Source organism: Panicum hallii, chromosome 3 (genome assembly GCF_002211085.1).
Source record: "Panicum hallii strain FIL2 chromosome 3, PHallii_v3.1, whole genome shotgun sequence".
Classification (NCBI taxonomy): Eukaryota; Viridiplantae; Streptophyta; class Magnoliopsida; order Poales; family Poaceae; genus Panicum; species Panicum hallii.
In genome coordinates, this window is record NC_038044.1 from 8840857 (window position 1) to 8864021 (window position 23165).

Here is a 23165-nt window from a genome sequence, read left to right on the forward strand (position 1 = left end):
GAAAAATTCAAACAATGCATTCTTTTTACGAATGAATACATGTGTGTGTGCTTATGTATGTGTGCAGATATGCTTAGTATAGGGTACTTCTATCATTTTCCAAAATCAACTAAATATGTTTAGCAAAAATGTATTCACGCATCCCTGTTGAAATGTTCAAATAAATTATAAATTTTGACCAAAATTTGAAAATTTAATATAAATTGGCAAATAGTTCAAATTTGAGTAAATTAAAAATAACTTTCAAACCATTGCTTAAATGAACTTTTGCATGAAATAAAAGTTGTAGAGTTTTGAATTCTCGACAACTTTCTTTCATATTGGAAGTTTTTCAAATTTCTGCACAAAATTTGGAGAAATTTTGAAGTCAAATTCTGGTGTCTCTCTCCGTCTCCCTTCTCTCTCCTACATCCCTCCACTCCCCTGTTCTGTTCCATCGCGGCTAGAGGCTGCCGGCCACCTGGGCGGTGATGCTTGAGCCCTGAGCCGCGCCAAGGCTCGAACCCCAACAGGCCGCGACCAAGTCTGCGCCCCGCCGATCTCCCCTACCCCGAATCCTCCCATGCCTGGCGCACACGTGCCACGCAGCTGTCGATTCCCGATGGTCGAGCCACGACACGCCGGCGACGCCGCGCTCATGTCGCGGCCTTGTCCCGGCCGCACCTCTCTCCGTTGTGCCACGCCTTGCCCCTCCTCCCTTCCTCTTGCCCCTATAAAGGCTGGCCACTCCCCTGCACGCGCGCCCGAGCCTCCACTTCCTGCCAAGCCCCCTCCTCCCGGCCTCCCTCCGCCCCGAACCACCCGCTAGCAAGCTTGCACGTGCCCTCCTGAAGCTCCTCGACCTCACCCCGCCGCCCACCTTGCCAGCCCCTCGCCGGACCGCTGTATGCAGCCGCCGTCCGAGCCCCTATCACGCCGGCGGCCCTCCATAGGTCGCCTCGCCCTCGACCAAAACCACTCCAAGGTAGCCCTTGGCTCCCTCTTGCCTCCCCGCCCCTTGCCCCTCGCCGCCGGTGAGCCTAGATTTTGGCCGGCCGCGCGCTTCCTCGCCGTAGCCATGGCCTAGGGGCCACATTGCAAAGTTTTCAACTTTCTTGGGTTCCCAGTGCAAAACCTAGGGGCATATCTGCAAAACCATATCTCAAGTTTTGAATCCAAATCAGCGAACTTCAAAAATTCTTTAAAAATTGCAGAAAAAACCTAAAAATGCAAACTAAAACTTTTTGGATTCCTTGCAACTATATCCACAACTTTGCTTACATAATCATGCTCAGTTTCTAAATATGTTGTATCTCTAGAATAAAAGTTAGAGAAAATAGCTCATAAAGGTAACTTATGTTCTAGGCAAGTGCTGTACACAATTTTTGGACTGTGGTTTAAATTCTACGAGTTTGGTTCTGTGTAAAATGTTCAGGGCTAGAGGTAATCTCTAGCTATAGATTTTATTAGATCTTGTTCTATGCCATGAATAAATAGATCTAAATATTCTAGGTATTCTACTGTGATTCTGTAGGATCAAGGACACCGGCTAGAGGGGAGGTGAATAGACGGTTTTAACTAGATACAAAGCACTTAGGAGAAATTTAATTAGTACAATAAGAGATTTAAATTTCTAGCCTAAGTCGAGCTAAGTTGGGTTTGCAACCTAGGGTGATCAAGCAAAACTAGAATCTAGGAATGTAAACTTGCACAAGAGTAGAAGCGATAAAGAATTGCAAGGTAAGAACCAATTCTCAAGACATAAGAATTTATCCCGTGGTGTCGATGACTTGCTGGTCACCCCTAATTCACGTTGAGGTGGATTCAATGAACTCGATTGCTCCTCTACCAAATCTTCACTTAGTCCTTGAGCCAATTGATCAAAGAACCTCTCCAAACCTCAGTTCCACTAGGATGCTCTTCACCGCTCCGGCGAGGCGAGCTCAACCTCTCACAAACTTGGCCACAGCACCTTCACAATCTTCTTTTAAGTGCTCGGTGGCCCACACGATCTCCAAGCCGTCTAGGAGGCGGCAACCTCCAAGAGTAACAAGCCAACGACACTTGCTTGGAATCCCACTAGTACCTCAATGATCAACCTCTTTGATGCAATGCACTAAACACTCTCTAACTCATAAGAATGCAATCACTAAGCAATGGTGAGTGAGAGATGAGTGAATGAGAGCTCAAGGATGTTCTAGTGTCTTTCTCAAGTGCCAAGAGATCTCTCATGCAGCCAAGGGGTGAGTATATATAGCCTCCTAACACAAACTAGCCGTTTGAAGGAGTTGGTAGGTTTTTCTGCGACATTAGCGGACAGTCTGCCAGCTCCCCTAACTGTCAACTGTTGCAAAAGTGACGTGGGCAGAACTTGTCAGACCCGGGGCCACCGGGCTGGGCACATAACGTAGTTTAAAAAGGTCTAAGAGATTAAGTCCGTCTTATCTCTTATTCATCTTATTTATCTCTTATTTATTCCGTTTAAATAAGAGATAAGACTAACCGATACAGGGGGAATCTACTCGAGATATATTCTGGTACGATTCCTCAGCTGGTATTGGTTAGTATCTTTGTAACCCTGGCCTCTCGGATATATAAGGGAGGTCAGGGACCCCTCTCAAAAAACAGAAGATCATTAGATCATTCTACACCAAAGGGAATACAAACCACCATACAGGACGTAGGGTGTTACGCTCCGTGCGGCCCGAACCTATCTAAAGTCTTGTGTTCCTTGCACCTTCGAGTTCCTGATCTCGGCGTCTCCTCACCCAAAACTTACCACCTTGGGTATATCCCTCTGTGGTCAGCCGGTTAAACACCGATAGCTGGCGCGCCAGGTAGGGGAGCGCGTCGAAGATCCGCCGGCGAACTCGATGGCATCTTTCTAGTTCACCAGGTGGTGGATTGCTACCTTCACGCATGTGCATCGACGAATCAATTCATCGAGTTCAAGATCGGATCCTTCAGCGAACGGCTACATCGATCTCGACTACTCGGCTCGACTTCACCTTGCGCTGCAGCGTCGATGCACCGCGGCCGTCGACCTCGACGACCCGGCTCAACTTCGGCTTGTGCCGCAATGTCCGCGCGCGGCAGCAACGTGTTCGACTACTTCGACTTCGCGAGGACGATCGGCAGCTCGCCGACGACTACATCAACTACTCGTCTCGACTTGAAAACTAGTCGGAATCGGTTCCAACTAGTCGAGCTTCATCAACAAATCGTCGCAGCTTCATCAACGAGCTCCACGGCTTCGTCGACATTCGTCTACGAATCAAGCTAAGTGATTTATACCTTTTCCGACTTGTTGTTCACAAGATCGGCTACCTTTTTTGGTACGCCTCTCGACGGGCATGAAACCCTCGGGGGCTACACCATGATCGATTACTTGTCCGTGTACGACTCTCGATGGGCATGAAACCCTCCAGAGCTACACTTCGCCGACTATCTTTGCGCACTGCGCATCCTCTTTGTCGCATGACGACTTCTTTGTCTTCTCTTAACGTTTGCTAAAGTACTCGGGTAGCACACGCCTTAATCCGTGAAACCTCGACTCTTCTGTAAGCCTATGCTCCTACGCGTGCATGCGGCTAAGCTCCCTACGCTATGGTCTACGGCCATCAGGGATCAGGTGCTTAAACGTAACAGGCTAACTGACCAGGGAAATTACATGGCCTAGCAAGAGCAAGATGCGAAATTTTTACACCGAATAAATTTTGGTGTATTTATATTATTACTGAGTACTACTCGGTATCTTCGCATTATGCTACATAATGTGTGCATTTTTTTCAGGTCAAGATTCAGCAACAACCCTCCAGGCAGCGCGGCGTGCCATCGCAGTTTCGCTAGTTCCCAGGCTCGGGGGCCGGGCGATGCGCACTACTCGACATGACTCATTCGGCTCTCCTGGCTTGTAAGCTCGGGGGCTGGACGCCGTAAAACTACTCGAAGACGACTCATATGAAGACTGAGAGTGCAGAAGAAACTCTAAACCACCGCACGGTTAAATAAACCAGCGGGAGGCTTAATTTCACTATGCAGAGGCGAAGAGTTTTTCTCAGAATTCCAGAGTAACACCAATGCCACGGTTTCTAGATCCTTATCTCCATATTTGTGGGATTTGGATTTAAGACTCGGGGGCTGCGGGGTACGTGGCATCGACTACTTATTTTTCAAATTTCTTTGAAGGATAAGGAGGATTACAGACTAATGGGATCCTCAGCCTGATTCTCCGATTCATCCTAAGGCTCAGGGGCTACTCCATATGGAGTGCGATTTTTCAAATCGCACACCATATCAAAAATAAAATTCGGGGCATGAGCACCTCATAACTTCGATGCAGCCAAGCAAGTACTCGAAAAAGGACTTCAAGACGAAGCTTCAGAAGAAGTCGAAGACTGCTTCGAAAGTACTCGATAAGCCTGCAGTACTCAGCTACGAAGAGCTCGGGGGCTTGTCAGACCCGGGGCCACCGGGCTGGGCACATAACGTAGTTTAAAAAGGTCTAAGAGATTAAGTCCGTCTTATCTCTTATTCATCTTATTTATCTCTTATTTATTCCGTTTAAATAAGAGATAAGGCTAACCGGTACAGGGGGAATCTATTCGAGATATGTTCTGGTACGATTCCTCAGCTGGTATTGGTTAGTATCTTTGTAACCCTGGCCTCTCGGATATATAAGGGAGGTCAGGGACCCCTCTCAAAAAACAGAAGATCATTAGGTCATTCTACACCAAAGGGAATACAAACCACCATACAGGACGTAGGGTGTTACGCTCCGTGCGGCCCGAACCTATCTAAAGTCTTGTGTTCCTTGCACCTTCGAGTTCCTGATCTCGGCGTCTCCTCACCCAAAACTTACCACCTTGGGTATATCCCTCGGTGGGCAGCCGGTTAAACACCGACAGAACTAGCCGTTATAGCAAAACCGGACAGTCCGCCATACACGACCGGACACAAACTTTCTGTCTCAGAAGCTGGAGATAAACCGGACTGTCTGATGTAAGCAACCGGACTGTCTGGGGGTGCCGGATTGTCCGGTCTAACGAATCGGACTGTCCGGTTCAGGCATGAAGTGCAGGAAACCTCACTATGTGTGCATCTTTTCTCTCATGTGCCATGTTTCTCAAGGTGTGCAATGCAAAGACTCGATCATAGGGCACTTAGCAAATTTCCGAGCAATCGAACATCGACCCCTCTTAATAGTACGGCTATTTAGCCTAAAACCCGGTCGAGTTCTTCTCTACTCTACTTTGGACCGGCAAAAATAAAATCCCTATGTTATACCTTTGTCTTGAGCTGTCCATTTTGAGTCTCTTCTTAGATCGTTGCGCTATTTTCTTTTTTTCAACTATTCATCTATGGACCATCGTACTCTCATAAACCTCAATGAAATAGTTAGTCCACTTATAGTTGTCATTAATTACCAAAACACAATTTAGGGGCCTAGATGCTTTCAGATTCATGAGGTGAAACTTTTGCTGTAATATTATATTGATGTCTAGATGTTGTGGAAAAAGATTAGGACTTTTTGCTCCAACTGGAACTTGCTCAAGTAATTTTTGCCATGAATAAGCACAATAAATCAAGATAAATAGTTCCTTACTTAGAAAATGATGATATTTTTACGTGTGGATATTTTTTTAGTAGATAATTATGTTGGAAAAGTTTGAGACGCAGAGACTTTGTAGAACTGTTTATAGAAATAGATCTTGAGTAATGTAAATTTATCTTGACTTATTTTTCTATACTCTGTAACTTGCACATTAAAATCTAAAAAATTCATTGCAGACTCACCATACATTTAGGAGTACTCGGTAAAATTTTGAAAACCAGTGCTTGCATGGTTTCTTCTATACAAATGGATCTACATCCTAACAGTAGTTGTTTAATTTTATTTTTCATGATTAATCCGCTAAATAAAAATAGCTGAAAACTTTACAGTGAGTTTGTTCTTAAGTAATATGCTCTGGATAAAAATCTCACCTCTAGAAACTATCCCTAGTAGCGGTTATGAATAATCCATATTTGCTTTTGAAAAATGGTATTTTATAAAATAACAAAACCCTGGTTACTTAATGAAGTTAGTTAGTTTAAGTTATACTCGGTAAATGATTGCCCAAGAAAGTATAAATAAAATATTTTACAACTTAATTTAAATTTTCTTGGATTACAACTTTATAGTGAAATAAATGATAAATCTTACCATCAAAATAATGCAAACCTATGTATTCATATAGAATCGACAACTCTCGCCGACGGAACCTACGAGCTGGTGCTGGAGTCCGAGAGTAAGCAACGCGAAGCTCAGATCAATCTCACTGAAGTCGTCGAAGATCCGAACCAAAGTTTGAAAGAGTCTAAGGCTAGCACTACTCAGGAAGGCAAGCTCTGGAGCATAACTCTTATTTTCAAAATTATATAATATTATAATTCTATTTACTTGTGCAATTACGTTTATAGGAGTTTGGTTGAAACCTTAGTTGCATGATCCTAGATACCCATGCTATGAACGCTTGTTGTAAAGTTTGCTAGATTGCCATACTAATAGAACTCCGGTAAAAATCGAGTGATTTCCTGTCACTCGTGAGATATAAAATATAAAAGTTGTTTGTTTACTTATGTTGGAATTATAATGTTGACGGGCAGGGCTATTTATGATATTCATGTTGATGGTTGAGGTCCCGTCTGTATAGTGAAAATGGCTAAGGTCGCAGTATGTGGTAGTGGTGGTCAAGTTTTTAAATTTACTAACCACATGCCGAAAATATGGTAATAAGTAAGGTTAAGTACCTGATTGAACTGGGGCGTGGAACATACCACTGCGCAGTCTTGACTTCGTTCCTATGCGGCCGCATGGTGAGTGCAGAGCGCGGCTCTATACTTGAGGGCGGTGGCCCTGTTCCGCGAAACGGGAATAAAGGGGAAAAGTTGCACATGTGACTCTGTGAGTAACCACATGATGTTGTGTTTAGGTTTCCCTCGAAAGGTTAAGAAATTCGATTCGAATCGTCCGTCTCTTGCGGCCATTAAGACTGCTTGACTTACTACCACATGGAGTAAGAAGAGGACCAATGACGATGGTTAATATTGCTAGTTGCTTATTTTAATTTCTTCCACCATGTGTGATGTTGGATAGATGCTCATCTAGAATGGTTAATCAAACTAGAATTTTGAAGCTAAAATATGAAATTAAGGACCTACTCTTTGCATGTTACGAGTCAGCTAAATATATACCAATAGTTGGATAAATATATACTAATAGTCGGGTAAGTCTTGCTGAGTATTAGTATACTCAGTTTTGCTTGTGGCTCTGTTTTCAGATGGGTCTTCTAAGGATATGATTACTGGCTTGACTTGGACGTGTTCACTTCGTCTTGGTTGATCGGTGAAATGTAATGGGTTTCCGGCCAACGATGATGACGCTAAGTGATGTCATGTTAAGGCTTCATCATGACATGTTATATCATCGACTAGAACTATTATTTATTTTCGCTTCATTTGAACTGTGAAGAACTTGTTTTGTTTTATGATTTTCGAACTTGGTTTGTAATAATAATTCATGTTGAACTCTGTGATGTAAAATTTATAAATTATTGTAATCTCTGGGCTCACCTTCGTGTGGATTGTATATATGCATTGTTTGGATCAAAATTCCAGTAGTTGCATCGGGACGTTACCCAACAGACCAATAAATTACTCTGTTTGAGGTGCGTGTTGGCCGGATTGGTGACGGTAGCGCACTTGAGCCGGATTAATTTTAGGTGGTTCTGCCATATAATGATTATTATGATTAGAGTTGTCGGATTGATAGCCGGATGTTTCTGATTTTTATGAAAATTTCTAAAATTTCTCTACAGCGTATACCTAGAATTCTAGGTAGGTTCACGTGGACATTTAAAAAAAACCTTCAAGTAATAGTAAGATGGCAGATGCCAGCAACCTCATCTGTGTTATAAGGTGAAATCGTCAACGGCATCCTAAAGACGGATTATAAATCGCTAGATACCATACGAAATCTACGTGAGAGAGGAAGAGTACGATCATAAAGACCATACGTATTTACAATCGACTCAAGAACATGACCTCACCTATTTTAACCCTGGTGTAGTCGTCCTACATCTTGATCCGAGATAAATCGACGTGCGCGAACTGCCAACGGAAGCCAAGAAGCACCGTCTACCCACCGAAATCTTGGCGACGGTGACCCGCAGCATGGGCGGAGGGACGCACAGCGGCGGCCGGTGGCCGGCCGGGCCCGTACATCCACTGGCCGCCACACATGCCGTGGACTGCTCAAAGTATACGTATGGCTGAATGGACAGTATCGCCGTAACATCACTCGAAGCAGAAGCAGGGGAGACAAGAAAAGACTCGTTGCTTGGTCCTGTTCGAAGAGAGGGCGACAAGAGGAAACAGAAGGTATGGAGCCTGATGAAAGTTTACTTGCAATCTTCAGAGATCATAAGCAAAGCAATGCCTACTAGCCTACCTTCCATTGATGGCATATCTCGCCTTACCAAAATTTGGCAGATTTGATCAAACTTGATCCATCAATTGTTAGGTACTTAAAAGTTGGCAATACACTGCCATTGTTCGAGACAAAAGTTGAATGGGAGGAGTTTGTGCAGTTCCAAACACAGCAGCAAGGGTACGGATAAATTCAAATTATGCGTATGTATGCGGTGGCGGACAGTGAAGTAAATTGTAGGGGCTAATTGCTGATGTGTGCGTTGATAGGTACCAGCTAGTTAGCTTCTTTTTTTCAGTTTTGAGCATTGGATATCATGAGCTATTCACTACTGGGCTGGTAATTTGTCTTGAGTAAGAAGGGCTGGAGCCCAGTTTCACCTCCGTTGTGGTCCGCGAGTGCATGTATGGGATTCTAAATCACGGATCAAAGAATGCCAAGAAGCATCGTGAGCTAATATCGAAGGGAGTATAGGCTTCGGAGGTTTGGAGGTTTGTACTTGCAATCATAGTAATTCAAGCGACTTTGGGCGCCACTGGGAGCATGTCATCCGCACCGTCGTCCATCTTTTTCTCCTTGCTGTTGCTCACGGCCTCTTCCGCACCAGGAGCCATGCCCGCCTTCTTCCGAGCGAGCTCGACGATGTGGAGGACCATGTTCCTGACGTCAGTGTCCGACGACCCACCCTCAGCCATCGCGGCCCTCGCCTTATCCGCGAGCTCCCTCGCCCTAGCCCGCCGCGCCGCGCCGGCTGGCCCCTCCTCCATCAGCTCGGCCACCGCCCTCCCCACGTCGTCCCTCCCGACCTGCACCTCCAGCAGCTCCCCGGGCCTCACGAGCCCCGCGTGCGTGGCCGGCACCTTCACGCCGGCACGGACGCCGACGCCCAGCACGTCGACGGCCAGCGCCTCGTTCAGGAACTGGTCGGCGAAGTGCGGCCAGGTCAGCAGCGGCACGCCGTGGGAGACGGCCTCCAGCGTCGAGTTCCACCCGCAGTGCGTCAGGAAGCCGCCCGCGGACCGGTGCGACAGGATGGTCATCTGCGGCGCCCACCCGCGGATCACCAGGCCCCGGTCCTTGACGCGGGCCTCGAACTCGGCGTCGAGGCCGGCGGTGTCCTTGACCGCCCAGATAAACGGCCGGCGGGACGCCTCCAGGCCGGCGGCGAGCTCGGCGACCTGAGCAGGGAACAGGCGGGCGATGCTGCCGAAGTTGACGTAGAGCACGGACGCCGCCGGCCACGCGTCGAGCCAGGACACGATGTGCTCGGCGTCCATGGCCGCGCGGTTGCCTCGACCTGCCATCGTGTCGGCGCCGGTGTTGAGGAGGCAGAGCGGCCCGACCCCCCATACCTTCCGGCCGAGCGCCGCCGCGTAGCGCTCGACGAACGCGCCCTCCAAGGCCGCGCACGTGTTGACGAGCAGGCCGTCGGCGGTGGCCTCGGCCTCGAGCGTCTCCCGCCGCTGCCTCTCCAGCCCCGGCCACTGGAAGAACCCGAGCGACGTCGCCCTGTTGACGACCGCGCGCACCGGGAAGTCCGGTACCTCGAACGGCTCGAAGTCGCCGGGGGCGCGGTCGTACGCGCCGTGCCTGGCCAGGTTGTGCACGGCGAGGAGGAAGAACGCGGACGGGCCGTGGAACACCAGCCGCGGGACGCCGAGCCGCCGCGCGACTCCCGCCGCCCACGGGCCGCACGAGTCGGCGACGAGGCAGTCTGGGCGCCGGGGCAGCGACCGGAGGTACGCCTCGAGCGGCTCGGCGAGCAGCCACACGGCGTCGTAGAAGGGGACGACGAGAGATACGTCGGTCACCATGTCGAGGTTCTCGAAGCCCTCGGGCAGGCCGAGCGCGGGCCCCGGGAAGGCGAGCTCGGCGAAGTCGACGGCGAGCCCCGCCCGCGCGGCGTGCTCCAGGACGGCCCTGTTGCGCGCGGCGTTCACGGGCGTCAGCACGACGGTGGCGCGCCCGCCGTGGCCGGCGACGAGGCGCGCCAGGTCGAGCATGGGAAGCACGTGGCCCTGCGCCAGGAGCGGCACCAGCACGAAGTGGAGCTCGGCCGCCATTGCACTACTCGCGCCGTTCTCTTGTGAGTACCACTGCTACTATATACAGTATATACTCATCACCAAAGATTTGCACGTTACTAGTATTATTATGCAAGTTCGGAGTATACAATAGTCATGTGGACGTGAGCATAGTTTCTGGGGGCTGTGTACGGTAGCTGGACTTTTCTACCCTAGCGTATGTCATAATAAAATAAATAAATTATTCAATGATAAAATTCTCATAAGGGCGACATATTAATTTGGATTGGTCATCAGGACAAATTCAGGTGTTAAGGACAAATTTTGTTTTTCCCATCTAAACCGAGTTATTTGGATTGGTCATGTGAAAAATCGCATATAACTGAGTTTGTCACGAAAAACATTTGATAACATAGTAACTCATCATTGCTTATTATTCATCCTATAATGAAAGGTTTTGATCAAAATTGTATATCAGATCGAGCCAATGTGATTGCTCAAAATGCCATGTGAGTTCATGACACTACTTATCTCGATCCAAGATCAGTCGGTGATTAATCAGGGGCACTGAGGTCCAACCCCGAACAGAAGCCAAGAAGCCCGCCACCATGCATTCTGTGGCCAATAACCAGACAAAAGGACTCCCACCACCGGCGACCGCAAGTGTTCCAGAATCTGGAAACAAAACCACGCACGGCGACCATTCGCATTCGCGTAGGAAAAGAATAACGCAGCGACGGTGACGTGCTGCAACATCGGCGGCCGCACGGCGCACGGAAGTGGCCGTCCAATGGCCGCAAGTCCGTAGCAATAGGTGTCCTCGGACCACGGCTTCCGTGGCTGATTGCGCATTGCTACTAGTCAGCTGCTGTTCATCGCTCATTGGCTCCTGGTACAAAGGGGAGAGGGATGATGCATCTCTGGTGCAATTTTTTTTTATGGGGGTTCCTTTTCGGCAACGGTGCAAACCCTCCATCCCTGTAAAATTTCAGGTGCAGATTCAAGTACCTTTGGAGAGATTTTTTTTCCCAAAAGAAAGAGAGGAAAATTCAGGTGCATAGTACATGCATTGGCACAAAGGACAAATGTGCTGTTCACATCTATTTCAGCTAATTCTTTTTCCTTTTTATACCTCATAAACATGATCAGGTTTACACTTGAAATTTTACATGGATATATAACCAAACCAAACCTAGAGCTTGACAAAACTTTTGAAAGCTTCCAGGAGTCGTTTTTAGTGAATTTGCAATAGTTGTGGTGTTTGCAGCTGCACTGGAGAGGCATAAATTCAGTTATTCAGATGATAATTACATATTCCAGAAAATCATTGTTTAATCTTTTTGGGTACTATAAATTTAGGAAACGCTCATATGTATACAATGTAAAACATTGGTTTACTGAATTACTGATTGAAGGATCATAGGTGGTTTGGTGAGCACAAACATTTCTAATGTGTTGCTACTGTTCCACGATCCACTCAGAAGTGTTTTTTAAATTTTTTTTATTTTCTTTTGCCGTAGTTGTGTCTTGCAGAGGAGCAGAGAAACTCTATCACTTGCAGAACAACTTTACCTAAGATTCTCAGACCACACCATATGGAACAGGAAACGTCTAATTTCTGGAACTGGAGCTTTCGGTAGCTTTCTATGTGGATTTGATGCCCAGAAGGTTCAAACTCTAGTGAAAAACAACAGAAAAGGACAGCGATTGTATTGTTATTCAAGCTTCATATACTTTTGGTGTACGTTTGGTATTCATCCCAGGACAGCTATTCATCAGTAGTATATCCTAGCACGGCCATTAATCAGCTATCTAATTTGGCAGTGGTGCTTTCAGCCTGGACCAGCTGACGCGCACCTATGCAGTCCACAAAACAATCTGCTGATTGTGACGCAATTCTGTTCCAATATAATTCACCGTGTTATTAGTTTGTGTGCATCATGTAGAGGCTGGAACTATTTTTCCAATGTAAATAAAGAAAAACACTCTGTTTTATCTGAAGTTATTATATGTAAATCAAAACACTATGCATACCAAGTCTAATGACTGAGTTCAGATGTTTCATTCCAGTCTAATGACCGAGCTATTCATCTCATTATGTTTTCAAAGTTCCCCCTGATGCCCCATAAATTTTACTTGACCAACCAATCAATGTTGCTCAGCCTAATGAGACAGTTCAAATCTTTCATATCGGCCCATAAAAAGTCTACCATAGTGTACCAGAGTCTACATTTCCTACATTGTATTTACCATTTAGTCAATGTTTCACTATTTTTTTTTAACATTACTCAGTTGGCCAAGTTGCTCACCTGCTACGCACTTGAGGCAGATAGCTCCAACTACTCTTTGCCCATTGTAGTGCAGACGAATTCAGTGATCTTGAGTTCTTGGCTCAAATAAATTTCCAATGATAACGAACTGCAGCCACAGATATACAATGGTTCAGAAAAGATAATTTTGTATTATTGAACCAAATATTAGCAGAAATACTAAATTGATCGATCCCAATTGGTTATAAAATATCCAGTCCTACCATACTCTGTAGATTCTTTTCCTTGTCACATCTGGCTCATTTTATCTGCTCACAGTTTCATTGGTTCTCCTATGTCATTTTTTTATGCAATTGGAATTATTATTTATTAGTTACAATAGCCAACTGTGAAACAACCACACATCTGTTTCACTGGTTGTTTTTCTGATCCTTTACTAATCAATTACATGACAACAATTTTCAACACTCAAGACTACATATTGAGACCTGTTTGAAGTTTGGTCAATGGATTCTGCTGGTGAAAATGGAAGACAAAGCAGGCCCTGGAAAATGCAAGGAAAACAAGCAGCCCTTTGCATACCAGCTATATATATTTTCTTATTGGAGTCAATGGGTCAATGTTTTCAATATAATTTGATGAGCAAGTTGCATACCTTTTAATTTAGAGGCAGCAGTTTCTTCCCCATCTATGCATCTGAGTGAAGACCAAACAGATAGCCATGAAATGCGAAGATGAATCTCCAAAGCCGCACTTTGTTCTGGTGCCATTCATGGCCCAAGGTCACACCATTCCCATGATCGACATGGCACATCTCCTTGCAAAACAGGGCGCCATGGTCACCTTCATCACTACCCCAGCCAACACCACACGGATAGAGTCCACCATTGATAAGGCAAGAGAGCTGAACCTCCCAATCCACTTTGTACCCCTCAAGCTCGACTGTGCCAAGGTAGGACTACCAGAAGGTTGCGAGAACGTTGACAAGGTCATAGGGAAAGAGCAGGTGAAGAGTTTGACAGACGCCTATAGCATGCTACACAAGCCTCTCGTATCTTATCTCCAAGCACAGAGCAACCTGCCTTCCAGCATAATATCAGACTTGTGCCAGCCATGGACAGGAGATGTTGCAAGGGAGCTGGGAATCCCAAGGTTCATGTTCAATGGCTTCTGCGCCTTCTCCTCCCTCTGCAGGTACATGCAGTTCCTTTCATTAATCATTTTTTTTCCTTTTCCTTCAGCTCTTCTCCTCATATCTCAGGTAGGAATTTCGTGGCAATGTTTTAGGTATATCATCCATCAAGAGAAGGTATTTAAGAATGTAGCTGATGACAATGAGCTAATTATCCTTCCTGGGTTTCCTCATTGCATTGAGATATCAAAGGCGAGATCACCAGGGAATTTCAATTCACCAGGTTTTGAGCAATTCAGCGAGAAGATCTTGGAGGAGGAACGGAGAGCTGATGGTGTAGTCACTAACAGCTTCTATGAGCTAGAGCCGTTGTATCATGAGGCCTACCAGAAGAAAATAGGTAAGAAAGTATGGTCCCTTGGTCCGATGTTCCTTCATAATACTGAGATGAGTGCAATAGCAATCAGAGGTGACAAGGCAACGGTTGATCAGAAGCATTGCTTGCAATGGCTTGAGTCCATGAAGCCAGGCTCAGTTCTTTATGTTAGCTTTGGTAGCATGGCTCGCACTGTGTTTTCTCAGCTCAAAGAGATTGCACTGGGCTTAGAGGCTTCAAAGAGGCCATTTCTTTGGGTGATAAAATCTGATGATAAGGTTTCTGATACTGAGAAATTGTTGAGTGAGGGATTTGAGGAGAGAATAAGGGATAGAGGTTTCATAATAAGAGGTTGGTCACAACAAGCTATGATCCTCTCACATCCATCTTTAGGGGGGTTCATGACGCATTGTGGGTGGAACTCGACAATAGAAGCAGTTTCAAATGGGGTGCCCATGATTACATGGCCACATTGTGCAGAGCAATTCTTGAATGAGAAGCTGATAGTAGATATTCTGAGGATAGGAGTGCCTGTTGGCGTGCAGAACATCACAAGCAGGACAATGGAGGCTCATGAGATTTCTATAGTAAAGAGGGATCATATAGAGAAAGCCGTGTTGAAACTGATGGGTGAAGATAAAGATGCAAAGGAGAGAAGAATGAGAGCTACGGAACTAAAGCAAAAGGCTAGACAGGCTATAGATGGAGGGTCATCTTACAGCAATATACAGCAGCTGATTGAATATGTTACAACCAGGAAATAAGACCCAAAGTTCAGTGATCTATGCTATTATTCTTCCACCATCTTTTTCTTACAGTTTTTAGTATGTATTCCTAAAAGAATAAAGTTATTTCTCAAAATTCCATGTATTGTATGACACAGTATGTTCAGACTTTAGAAACTTTTGCATATCATTCTTACAGTGAGAAAACTGCCGTGGCAGCAACTACATTGTTCAGGACTCCTGTTAGTGATCTTAAAAACTAATACTTAAATATGTGAAATGCTTGGCGCACAGTTTCCCTTTTCACTGGATAGTAGTAGATCCAATTGCTATTTACTTGGAGTTGCTATATTGTAGGGATAGTTTGCAATCAGTTGCATCATATATTCATATCCATGACTTATGGAGAAACAAAAAATAAACTATATTGATTAAGCACACATGATATAAGCCCAAAACTGTCAATTTTGTATTTTTCTCCAATAACTTTGGGTATTAAATAGAAGGCATTTGAAGACAATTTCTTGTTATGTACGGAAAGCACATTGATCGCTAACAGATTATTGAAGGAGCAATAACCAAGACTCAAGATTTAAAAGCTGAAGATTAGGAAAAGCATCTGCCTTATTTTACTGAGAACTGGAAAACTCACAATCTCCAAAGGACTGAGAATATGCCTCTCAACAATGTGCTAGTGGTATGGAATATTGAAATTGTTTTAATTTTGTTTCACCCAAAACAGTAATAATACTAACCGATAAACATATTGGTATCAAGTGAAAGTTGAGAGCACAGATAGCTATAGCTTCATTAATCATTACACAAAATAACATATAACGGACATCATCTGTGGTTCTGCCCTTAGATTTTCATTACTAATTCTTATTCTACAGTTCTGGAACAGTCTGAACATACATTTTTTTTTCTTTTGAGAAGTAATAATTTTCAAATGAACTTCTTCAGAGTAAGTATAACAGATTAGTAGTCAGCTCTTATTTAGGACAGATTAATGAAAAATGAATTGCACGAATCAATTACCTGAACCATGCAAACTCCAAACAGAGCCTGCATTATTCTTGAAATATGTCATTATCTGCTATATTTCCCAGTAAATCAGATAGATCCAAGGATCAGACCTTCCACTCCAATTACTCATTCTGCAAAATGGTTATTCATTTATTCTTCATCCATTCTCCATTATCTAAGAAGGATCCCAAAGTGCGTATATATACTGGAACAGAAGGGTGTAAGATAGTCGACATATCTTTTTAATCCACTTCAGAAAATTGGACTCCTATTCGACCTGAGGTTAGCACTCCAGATTACTCAACAAAGTGTAACTTTAGAGAGTCACATTTGACTCTCCCATCTCTCAATGCAGGTCATCAAAGCACCAATGAATTCCCATGGGCATATGAAATGTACTTCTAATGCTGATGTATTATGACAGCGAGCACATATTTACCAATGCATCCACCCATTCCTGCACATGTAAACCATTGCATATGCTCCTCAATAAGGCACGCCTGCTAGTAGGGCTCAATCCTAGTTCAGCAAAGCAACATTGTCTGCCTGTCCCACCCACGTTCAGCACCCAAGCATCATTCATCCAAATCCATGGATAATGACACAGTTCAGAGTTACAATGTGCCACGCCGCCAATTCTAAGCTGCTTGTGGCAGCTGTTGGTGGTCGTCGGTCGATCAATCTGCTCTGCAAGGTGGCCATACCATATCATTGATCCGTCACACCGGGCAGCCTGCCCCGTCTTGCTTAGCATGCAATCCACAGCTCTCTCATCCGCTGCTCTGTGAAGAGCAGGCACCCATGCCCGGGCTCCGGCGCTAGGGACCCCGATGGGGAATTCTGCCGAACAGGTCCCGGGCACACCGGCGCTGCACCGGCCGAACACCCACACCGCCCCGGCATCCTTGCGAGGAATACCACCAGAAACCTCACTCTCACACCAATACGTCATTGGGTTACACCAGCAATGATTGATCCTGGTCCGGTAAACAACAGGCGATCCGTGGAGCATCTTGGGGCAACGGCGGCGGCAGCAGCAGCATCCAGCAGCCATGGTGGTGGACTGCTGCCTGCCTTGCTGCTGCAACTGCACGGAGCAACCCTGCGGCAGTTAACAATTTGGCCATATGCGTGTGTGCGGATTGACTAGAGTGCATGGAAGAGATCAAGGACCACGCACTCCTGCGCTCACAGTGACGCGCAGAGTAAGGCTGGGACGGGTGCAGGTAGCCCGGGATGCAGGCAACTACAGGGGACGCAGCAGCCTTTGAGTTGTTGCAGGGGCAGCAACCAGCAGGGGGCGGGCGGGACCTCACCTCCTGCTTGATTTTCATGGCGTTCGGTTAGTTTTCAGGGGTGGCTGATCTCTGCATGTCTCACACAAGTCATGGGAAACAACTAGTCCTATGTTGTCGATTGATCTTTTCGTTAATCGAGAGCTAAGTTTTCGGGAGAGAAAAGAAGATTGAGAGGTGAGAGCCGGAGACTTGAGGACAACTACAGTAACCAACTGTACATTTTTGCAAAAGGTGAAAAATTTTCTTAGCCTCTTTGCAACTATTACGCAGCGTATCCGTATGGGGAAAAAGCTACATTTTCATCAGACGATCCTGTCGAGGGTGACTGGAACTGGAGCAGCAGCAAGGCATGGCCATCAAGTCAATCATGCAGACAACACACAGCGCCGGTTGTACAGGAAAGAAAAAGGTGGATTTTAGGAACCAGAACTAATTAATGCTAGAATACAGTCACTCATTATCCTTATTAGGATTGTTTTTTTCTATTTTTTTAGAACTGGAACACGGATATACATACATCATAACCTAAGCTACAACTCATGGATGCAGTACAGTACAGCGGTAGTAAGGCTGGATCCTCAAGGAAATGCTCTACCTCATAAGCAAGAGCAAGCAACTGAAGCATCTGCTGTGAAAAAAGCGAAAAAGCCAGTGACCAAACAAGAGCAGCAAGGCAGATCTTGGGAAACCTGACCAGATTTACCGATCGGAAAAGGTGCTCGGCTTTTGGTCCATCTCATCGTCGTGTCAGTGCCTTCAGACTTTTGGAGAGCACAGAAGATTGGCCCGGAGCTAGGGGACAGCGCTGCTGGCCTGCGTTCACAGTTTTGGCCGTGCAATGAGTACCAAATCTCGTGCAAAAAATGGCACTGGCACGCACGCAGGTGATCGGACGATCAACGACATGCCACGTGCCTTTTCACAATTCCTGTGGCAACCAAATGGCTGATGGATAAAAACTGCTCTGCACTTTTCCATATAAAAAAATGAGATGGAACTGGTATATGTGTAGTTGTAGTGGTATTTACAGTTTACAGCTAGGACGAAGGAGACCTTCAACCTGCAGGAGAAGATAACATGTGGGGACAGTGTCCAGTACGCACCGGAGACGACTTTGGATGTCCTCGCCAGCCGGCCAGCCCGGCCGTGTTTTTTTTCTGAACGTGTTTTATTAAGAGGAGAAAAGAGCAAATATAAAACCCGGTTTTCAAACCATCTATTCAGCGCACAGATGAGTAAGAGAATCAGCCCACGGACAAAATGAACGTATTACATTACATCAAACGTCTACGATCTAGTAGCATCATGCTCACACCCAATGACCTTAAATCCGGCCAAAACCCAAGCTTGTCCTTCCGCTCGGATAGTATCCACCAATCGGCGAAATTGAACTCGTTCGCGCTGGGGACGAGTGATTGAAGACCAAGAGGCAAGAGTAAAAATACCACACCTCCCTGCCGAAGGACCACGGCAGTTGCAACTTGTGATCAGCCCGGCCGTGTTCATCTTCTCTGATTGGACCAGTGAACTAGCTAGCTACTGTAACTGTTTACAACATAGAAGCACAAGTGGCCGAGTCCATCATCTCTTAATGCAACCTTTTCCGCAACCATAGTTGCTGGCTACACAATGGAAGCACAAAGTTACCAGCACACAAAAGATAACTACCAATATCTTTTTAAAGATCTCTCCGTTCTAAATTATTGATCACTTTCGCTTTGTACTAATTCAAATTTGTCTAATTCTGATTAAATTTATAGAAAAGTATAATTACATCTACGATATCAAATAAATGCACTATAAAAACATATTTCATCGTGGATTCAATTAAACCAATTTGAATTATAATTGTTTTATAAATTTGATTAAAATAAAATAACTTTGACTTAGAACAAGACTGACGTGAACAATAATTTCGAATGGAATAGAAAACTTATACGCCAAAACATATTGGATGTGTTTGTGCATGCTCAGTCCATTTTTATTTTTTTTACGGCAATGGTCAATCCATCATCGCTCGATTTGTCCAGGCCTACAGCCTATGCATGTTCTTTTGGGCTCGGTTTGCCACTGTTCGTAAGGCCATTCTACTTCAGGCCCACATGACACGTGGGCCATGGAGCATCACACCACTCCAACTATGGCACCAATGTGCCAAACAGACGCCAGATACCGCTTGCACATGAATGTGGGCGTCACACCACAGCCATGGCCGTCAGTCCCTCAGGCCCCGGCCTCTCGCACACTAACTCTGCTGCTGCTTAGCTCCATGTCACTAACCGTCGAGTTCTAAGCTCGCGATGCTGCCACTACACGAAGCATAATGGCGCATTGCCACCCATCATGCTAGCGTCTGTTCCACCACAGAGCTTTGCTCGCCGCAGCCTTAGCTAGCTCGCCGGCCCAACGAAGCCAACCATGATGCGGCCCCCGTCCCCGTCCCTGTCCCCGCGAGCTGCGGGCACCCGCGCCGTCGAGCCCACCGCCCACGGTTCCTCCCCTGAGCCGTCACGGTACTCCTACTCCGCCGCCACCCCCTCGCGCGCCAGCGCCGACGACTCGTGCGTGGTCAACGACGTCGACGCCTTCGCGCGCACCATCGCCGCCATCCGGTCCAAGCCGCCCGCATCCGCCGCGGCGGGCACGGGCAGCCTCGCCTCCGTCCTGTCGCACTACGCGGCGAGGTGGCTCCCGGACGCGGCGTCCTCCCCGTCCGGCCGCTTCCTGCTGCCCCCCGAGAGCCCGACCGCCTCGTGGCTCAAGAAGCGCCTCCTCCTCGAGTCCCTCGTGGCCGCGCTCCCGCCCGACGACGCCGGAGGCGGAGGCGGCGACGGCATCACGTGCGACTTCCTGCTCCGGCTGCTCCGCGCGGGGAGCACGGTGGGCGCGGACGCCGCGCTGCTCGGGGACCTGGAGGCCCGCGCGGCGCGGCGGCTGGACCAGGCCACCCTGGGCGCCCTGATGATCCCGGCGTTCGGCGGGCTGTCCCGCGGGGCCACGTCCCCGTGCGCGCCGTCGCCGACGCTGCTGGACGTGCCGCTCGTGCTCCGCCTGGTGCGGGGCTTTCTCCGGGAGGGCGCCAAGGCCGGAGGGGGCGGCGCGGCGGCGGCCAGGGTGGCGAGGCTGGTGGACGCGTACCTGGCGGAGGCGGCTCTGGAGGCCGGGCTGCGGCCGGCCGAGTTCGAGGAGCTTGCGCGCGCGGTGCCGGCGCACGCCCGCGCGGCCGACGACGGGCTGTACCGCGCCGTCGACACCTACCTCAAGGTGAGTGCGCTGCGCAGGCCTGCTGCTTAATTATCCATCATCTGCAGGACATGGGAGCAATCATACTTATCTCTCTCTCTGGCTAATCATGCATGTTCATGGTTTGCTTGGTTAATTAACTTATGGTCCGTACGTTTATCGTATGTTTATTTATGTCATCGTGTCCTGGTTAGAAAAGGGGGCTCCGGCCTTTTTTTACAGTGATCTTTCAGGATTGATCATGGCGTGTTTCACATCTAAACGTGTTTAAAATTATAATTTGTTCATGTGGTTTTGGCGAATTCTCCCAACTTAATGTGTGCTTTGGAATGATCCTAGCTATAGTAATGTACATTTTCTTCTATTTTATTTGTATGTCCTCTATTAGTTATGGTTGTCAAAACGTTCAAAAGTTCACCTGAAAACTAAAACAAAGATCACCATTTTACACCCCACTAAAACCATTGAAGCTTCCTCTAACGGGATGGTGTAATTCCATTCAACCTTTCAAACTTAGATATCAATAGTACTACTTTATTTCTTAAATCGGGCTACTAAAATGGTATGCTACCAAAGTTGAGTTTTATAAACCAAGTTTAGCTTTAGAAGTTGGTTGATTTCAAGGCCGAAGTAACTAGTAGGGTGATCATGATGTTCATTGCTCATGACCAAACAAATCATTAAGCGTGGCAAATCTTATGACACGCCGTGTCAAAAGAAATATAAATCTCATGACAGTTCGTGGCTCCCTCCTCCCCCGTTGGCTCTGCGTCTTTTCTTTTCCTTCCTTTCTTTCTTTCGGGAACCGTTTGGCTCTCTGACGTGACAGGCCAAAAAGGTGTGTATGTCTAGGACGTGATCGGCGCACGAACACCCATGCAGAGGCGATGTATGGTACGTGGGGACGCTTGGACGCATGCTGCTGCGTAGGCTCGTGGTAAAAAGCCATGGATCAGAGACATGTTTCTCTGTGCTTGACCGCAGTAGTTCCACTTGGACCATCAACGGATGCAGTAGTTGATTACTGGTCAGGATGGCTCTATTTTTGTTTTAAGGCTGGCATAAACTTCTGAAGGAAATTGGCATCAAAATGTACAATTCGAACTTGGATAAAAAGTTCGGAGACAAAAGATAGTGAAACCATGTCGACATACCATTCAGATTAAGGCTTTACTTACACATATGCATAAATGAGTTAGTCATATCAAATAGTTCACGCAGAACTTCTGTCTTCCTGATGAACTGTTCAAACAGTCCAAAATGGTGAATTTCCACTCTTCCTCTTTTCTTTGATATACTGCTCCGCAATCAGCATTATTTGTCCTTTGGGCGAGGAAATTACTGCAACATGCATCTAGAGTGTGCTTCACCCACTACTTTGTATCATTCCAGACACGAGTACTATACGGTCTGGTCACGTCAGAGGGTAAAAAGGGATCTTTCTTTTTTGGCTTCTCTCAATCACTCAAGTCTCAATGTATGGTGAAGCTACGATGAGATCCTGATCGAGATCACGTGAGCTACTACCTCAATCTACAAGCGCTAGAGAACAAGAGATTCATCGTCTGTCGTAGCACATGGACATGGATTCTCTTCTCCATATATGTGCTGGTCGTACACATCAAGTGATTGTTCTGAAATGTGATTGTTCTCTGTTCTCCTCTTGGAACGTGGGATCCTTTTCGTTCCTAATATTTGCGTTGATTTGAACAAATGCAAGTGATCGTTCAATTTGAAGTTCACAAGAACGAGGAATCGGATCACTTGCAGTTCGAAAGGAGGAGAAATGGGATGGCCATTTTCATTGGATGGTTCCTTTGGATTCAGAATTTCAGACATGAGCTTTGCAGCACAAAACTGATGGCGTGGCGTCGTGCAGGCACACCCGCGCGCGAGCAAGGAGGAGCGGCGGTCGCTGTGCCGGCTGATCGACGCGCGCAAGCTGTCGGCGGAGGCGGCCGCGCACGCCGTGCAGAACGACCGCCTGCCGGTGCGCTGCGTGGTGCAGGTGCTCTTCCTGTCGGAGCACGGCGGCGGCGGTGGGGCCAAGCTCAGCCACCACCGCCTCGCCGAGTGGACCGGCGGCTCCTTCCGCGACCTGCAACACATCAGGAGCCCCGCCCCCGCCCTCGACCTCCCCTCCGCCGCCGTCGGGGCGACCGGCGCTCGGTGCCCGTCGAAGCGGGAGGTCGTCGCCGCGCAGCACCACGAGCTGCGCCGCCTCCGCGAGGACGTCGCCCGCCTCCAGGTCCGTCCGTGCAACGCCGCCATGAACGTAGCTCGTGGTTGTCATCATCAGTTTCAGCGTGACGCGTGGGGTGCTGACGGATACGTGTGCGCGTGTGTTGGGTGGTGCTCCCCGCGCGTGGCTCCATGGATGCAGGTGCAGTGCCACGCGCTGCAGGCGCAGGTGGACCGGCTGAGCTCGGAGGGCCGGCGGCGGCGGGGGCTGTTCGGCTGGGGCGCTGCGCTCCTGTTCCGCGGCGGCTCGGACGACTCCGAGAGCGGCGCGGACAGGACGCCGCTGAGCCGAGGGAAGCAGCAGGGCCGGCACGCGCCGACGCCGGCCACGGGCACGCCGACGGTGGCGAGGTGGCGCAGGTCACACTCCTGAAGGCTCGG

At 47.4% G+C, this 23165-nt stretch overlaps 3 protein-coding genes and 1 long non-coding RNA gene across 4 annotated transcripts; 2 read left to right on the plus strand and 2 right to left on the minus strand.

Annotated features, from left to right (window-relative positions):
* Nucleotides 1-8503: 8503 nt before the first annotated feature.
* On the minus strand, nucleotides 8504-10553 carry LOC112885836 (UDP-glycosyltransferase 73E1-like). Its single transcript, XM_025951508.1, has one exon. It carries the CDS (start codon nucleotides 10510-10512, stop codon nucleotides 8965-8967), a length of 1548 nt encoding a protein of 515 aa, XP_025807293.1. The 5' UTR covers nucleotides 10513-10553; the 3' UTR covers nucleotides 8504-8964.
* Nucleotides 10554-11318: 765 nt separating this feature from the next.
* Nucleotides 11319-17268, minus strand: LOC112885838. The gene is made up of 3 exons (XR_003227284.1): nucleotides 16015-17268; nucleotides 12783-12891; nucleotides 11319-11451 (listed from the first exon to the last, which is right to left on the minus strand). It is a non-coding gene; the product is annotated as an uncharacterized LOC112885838 (long non-coding RNA).
* LOC112885837 (UDP-glycosyltransferase 73C4-like) lies at nucleotides 13393-15210 on the plus strand. The gene is made up of 2 exons (XM_025951509.1): nucleotides 13393-13937; nucleotides 14031-15210. Exons 1-2 carry the CDS (start codon nucleotides 13465-13467, stop codon nucleotides 15013-15015), a joined length of 1458 nt encoding a protein of 485 aa, XP_025807294.1. The 5' UTR covers nucleotides 13393-13464; the 3' UTR covers nucleotides 15016-15210.
* Nucleotides 17269-19295: 2027 nt separating the features above from the next.
* LOC112885135 (coleoptile phototropism protein 1-like) lies at nucleotides 19296-23157 on the plus strand. The gene is made up of 3 exons (XM_025950804.1): nucleotides 19296-20564; nucleotides 22423-22791; nucleotides 22927-23157. The coding sequence occupies exons 1-3, from the start codon at nucleotides 19719-19721 to the stop codon at nucleotides 23155-23157; spliced, it is 1446 nt and encodes a 481-aa protein (XP_025806589.1). The 5' UTR covers nucleotides 19296-19718.
* Nucleotides 23158-23165: the final 8 nt, after the last annotated feature.

What these genes read in the sequence shown, in the direction of transcription:
- LOC112885836 (XM_025951508.1), bottom strand. Translation starts at nt 10,512, where the DNA reads ATGGCGGCCGAGCTCCACTTCGTGCTGGTGCCGCTCCTGGCGCAGGGC.
- LOC112885135 (XM_025950804.1), top strand. Translation starts at nt 19,719, where the DNA reads ATGATGCGGCCCCCGTCCCCGTCCCTGTCCCCGCGAGCTGCGGGCACC. An exon ending in CCGTCGACACCTACCTCAAG is followed by an intron (nt 20,565 to 22,422) that starts GTGAGTGCGCTG and finishes GGCGTCGTGCAG; the next exon opens with GCACACCCGCGCGCGAGCAA. An exon ending in AGGACGTCGCCCGCCTCCAG is followed by an intron (nt 22,792 to 22,926) that starts GTCCGTCCGTGC and finishes CCATGGATGCAG; the next exon opens with GTGCAGTGCCACGCGCTGCA.
- LOC112885837 (XM_025951509.1), top strand. Translation starts at nt 13,465, where the DNA reads ATGAAATGCGAAGATGAATCTCCAAAGCCGCACTTTGTTCTGGTGCCA. An exon ending in GCCTTCTCCTCCCTCTGCAG is followed by an intron (nt 13,938 to 14,030) that starts GTACATGCAGTT and finishes GCAATGTTTTAG; the next exon opens with GTATATCATCCATCAAGAGA.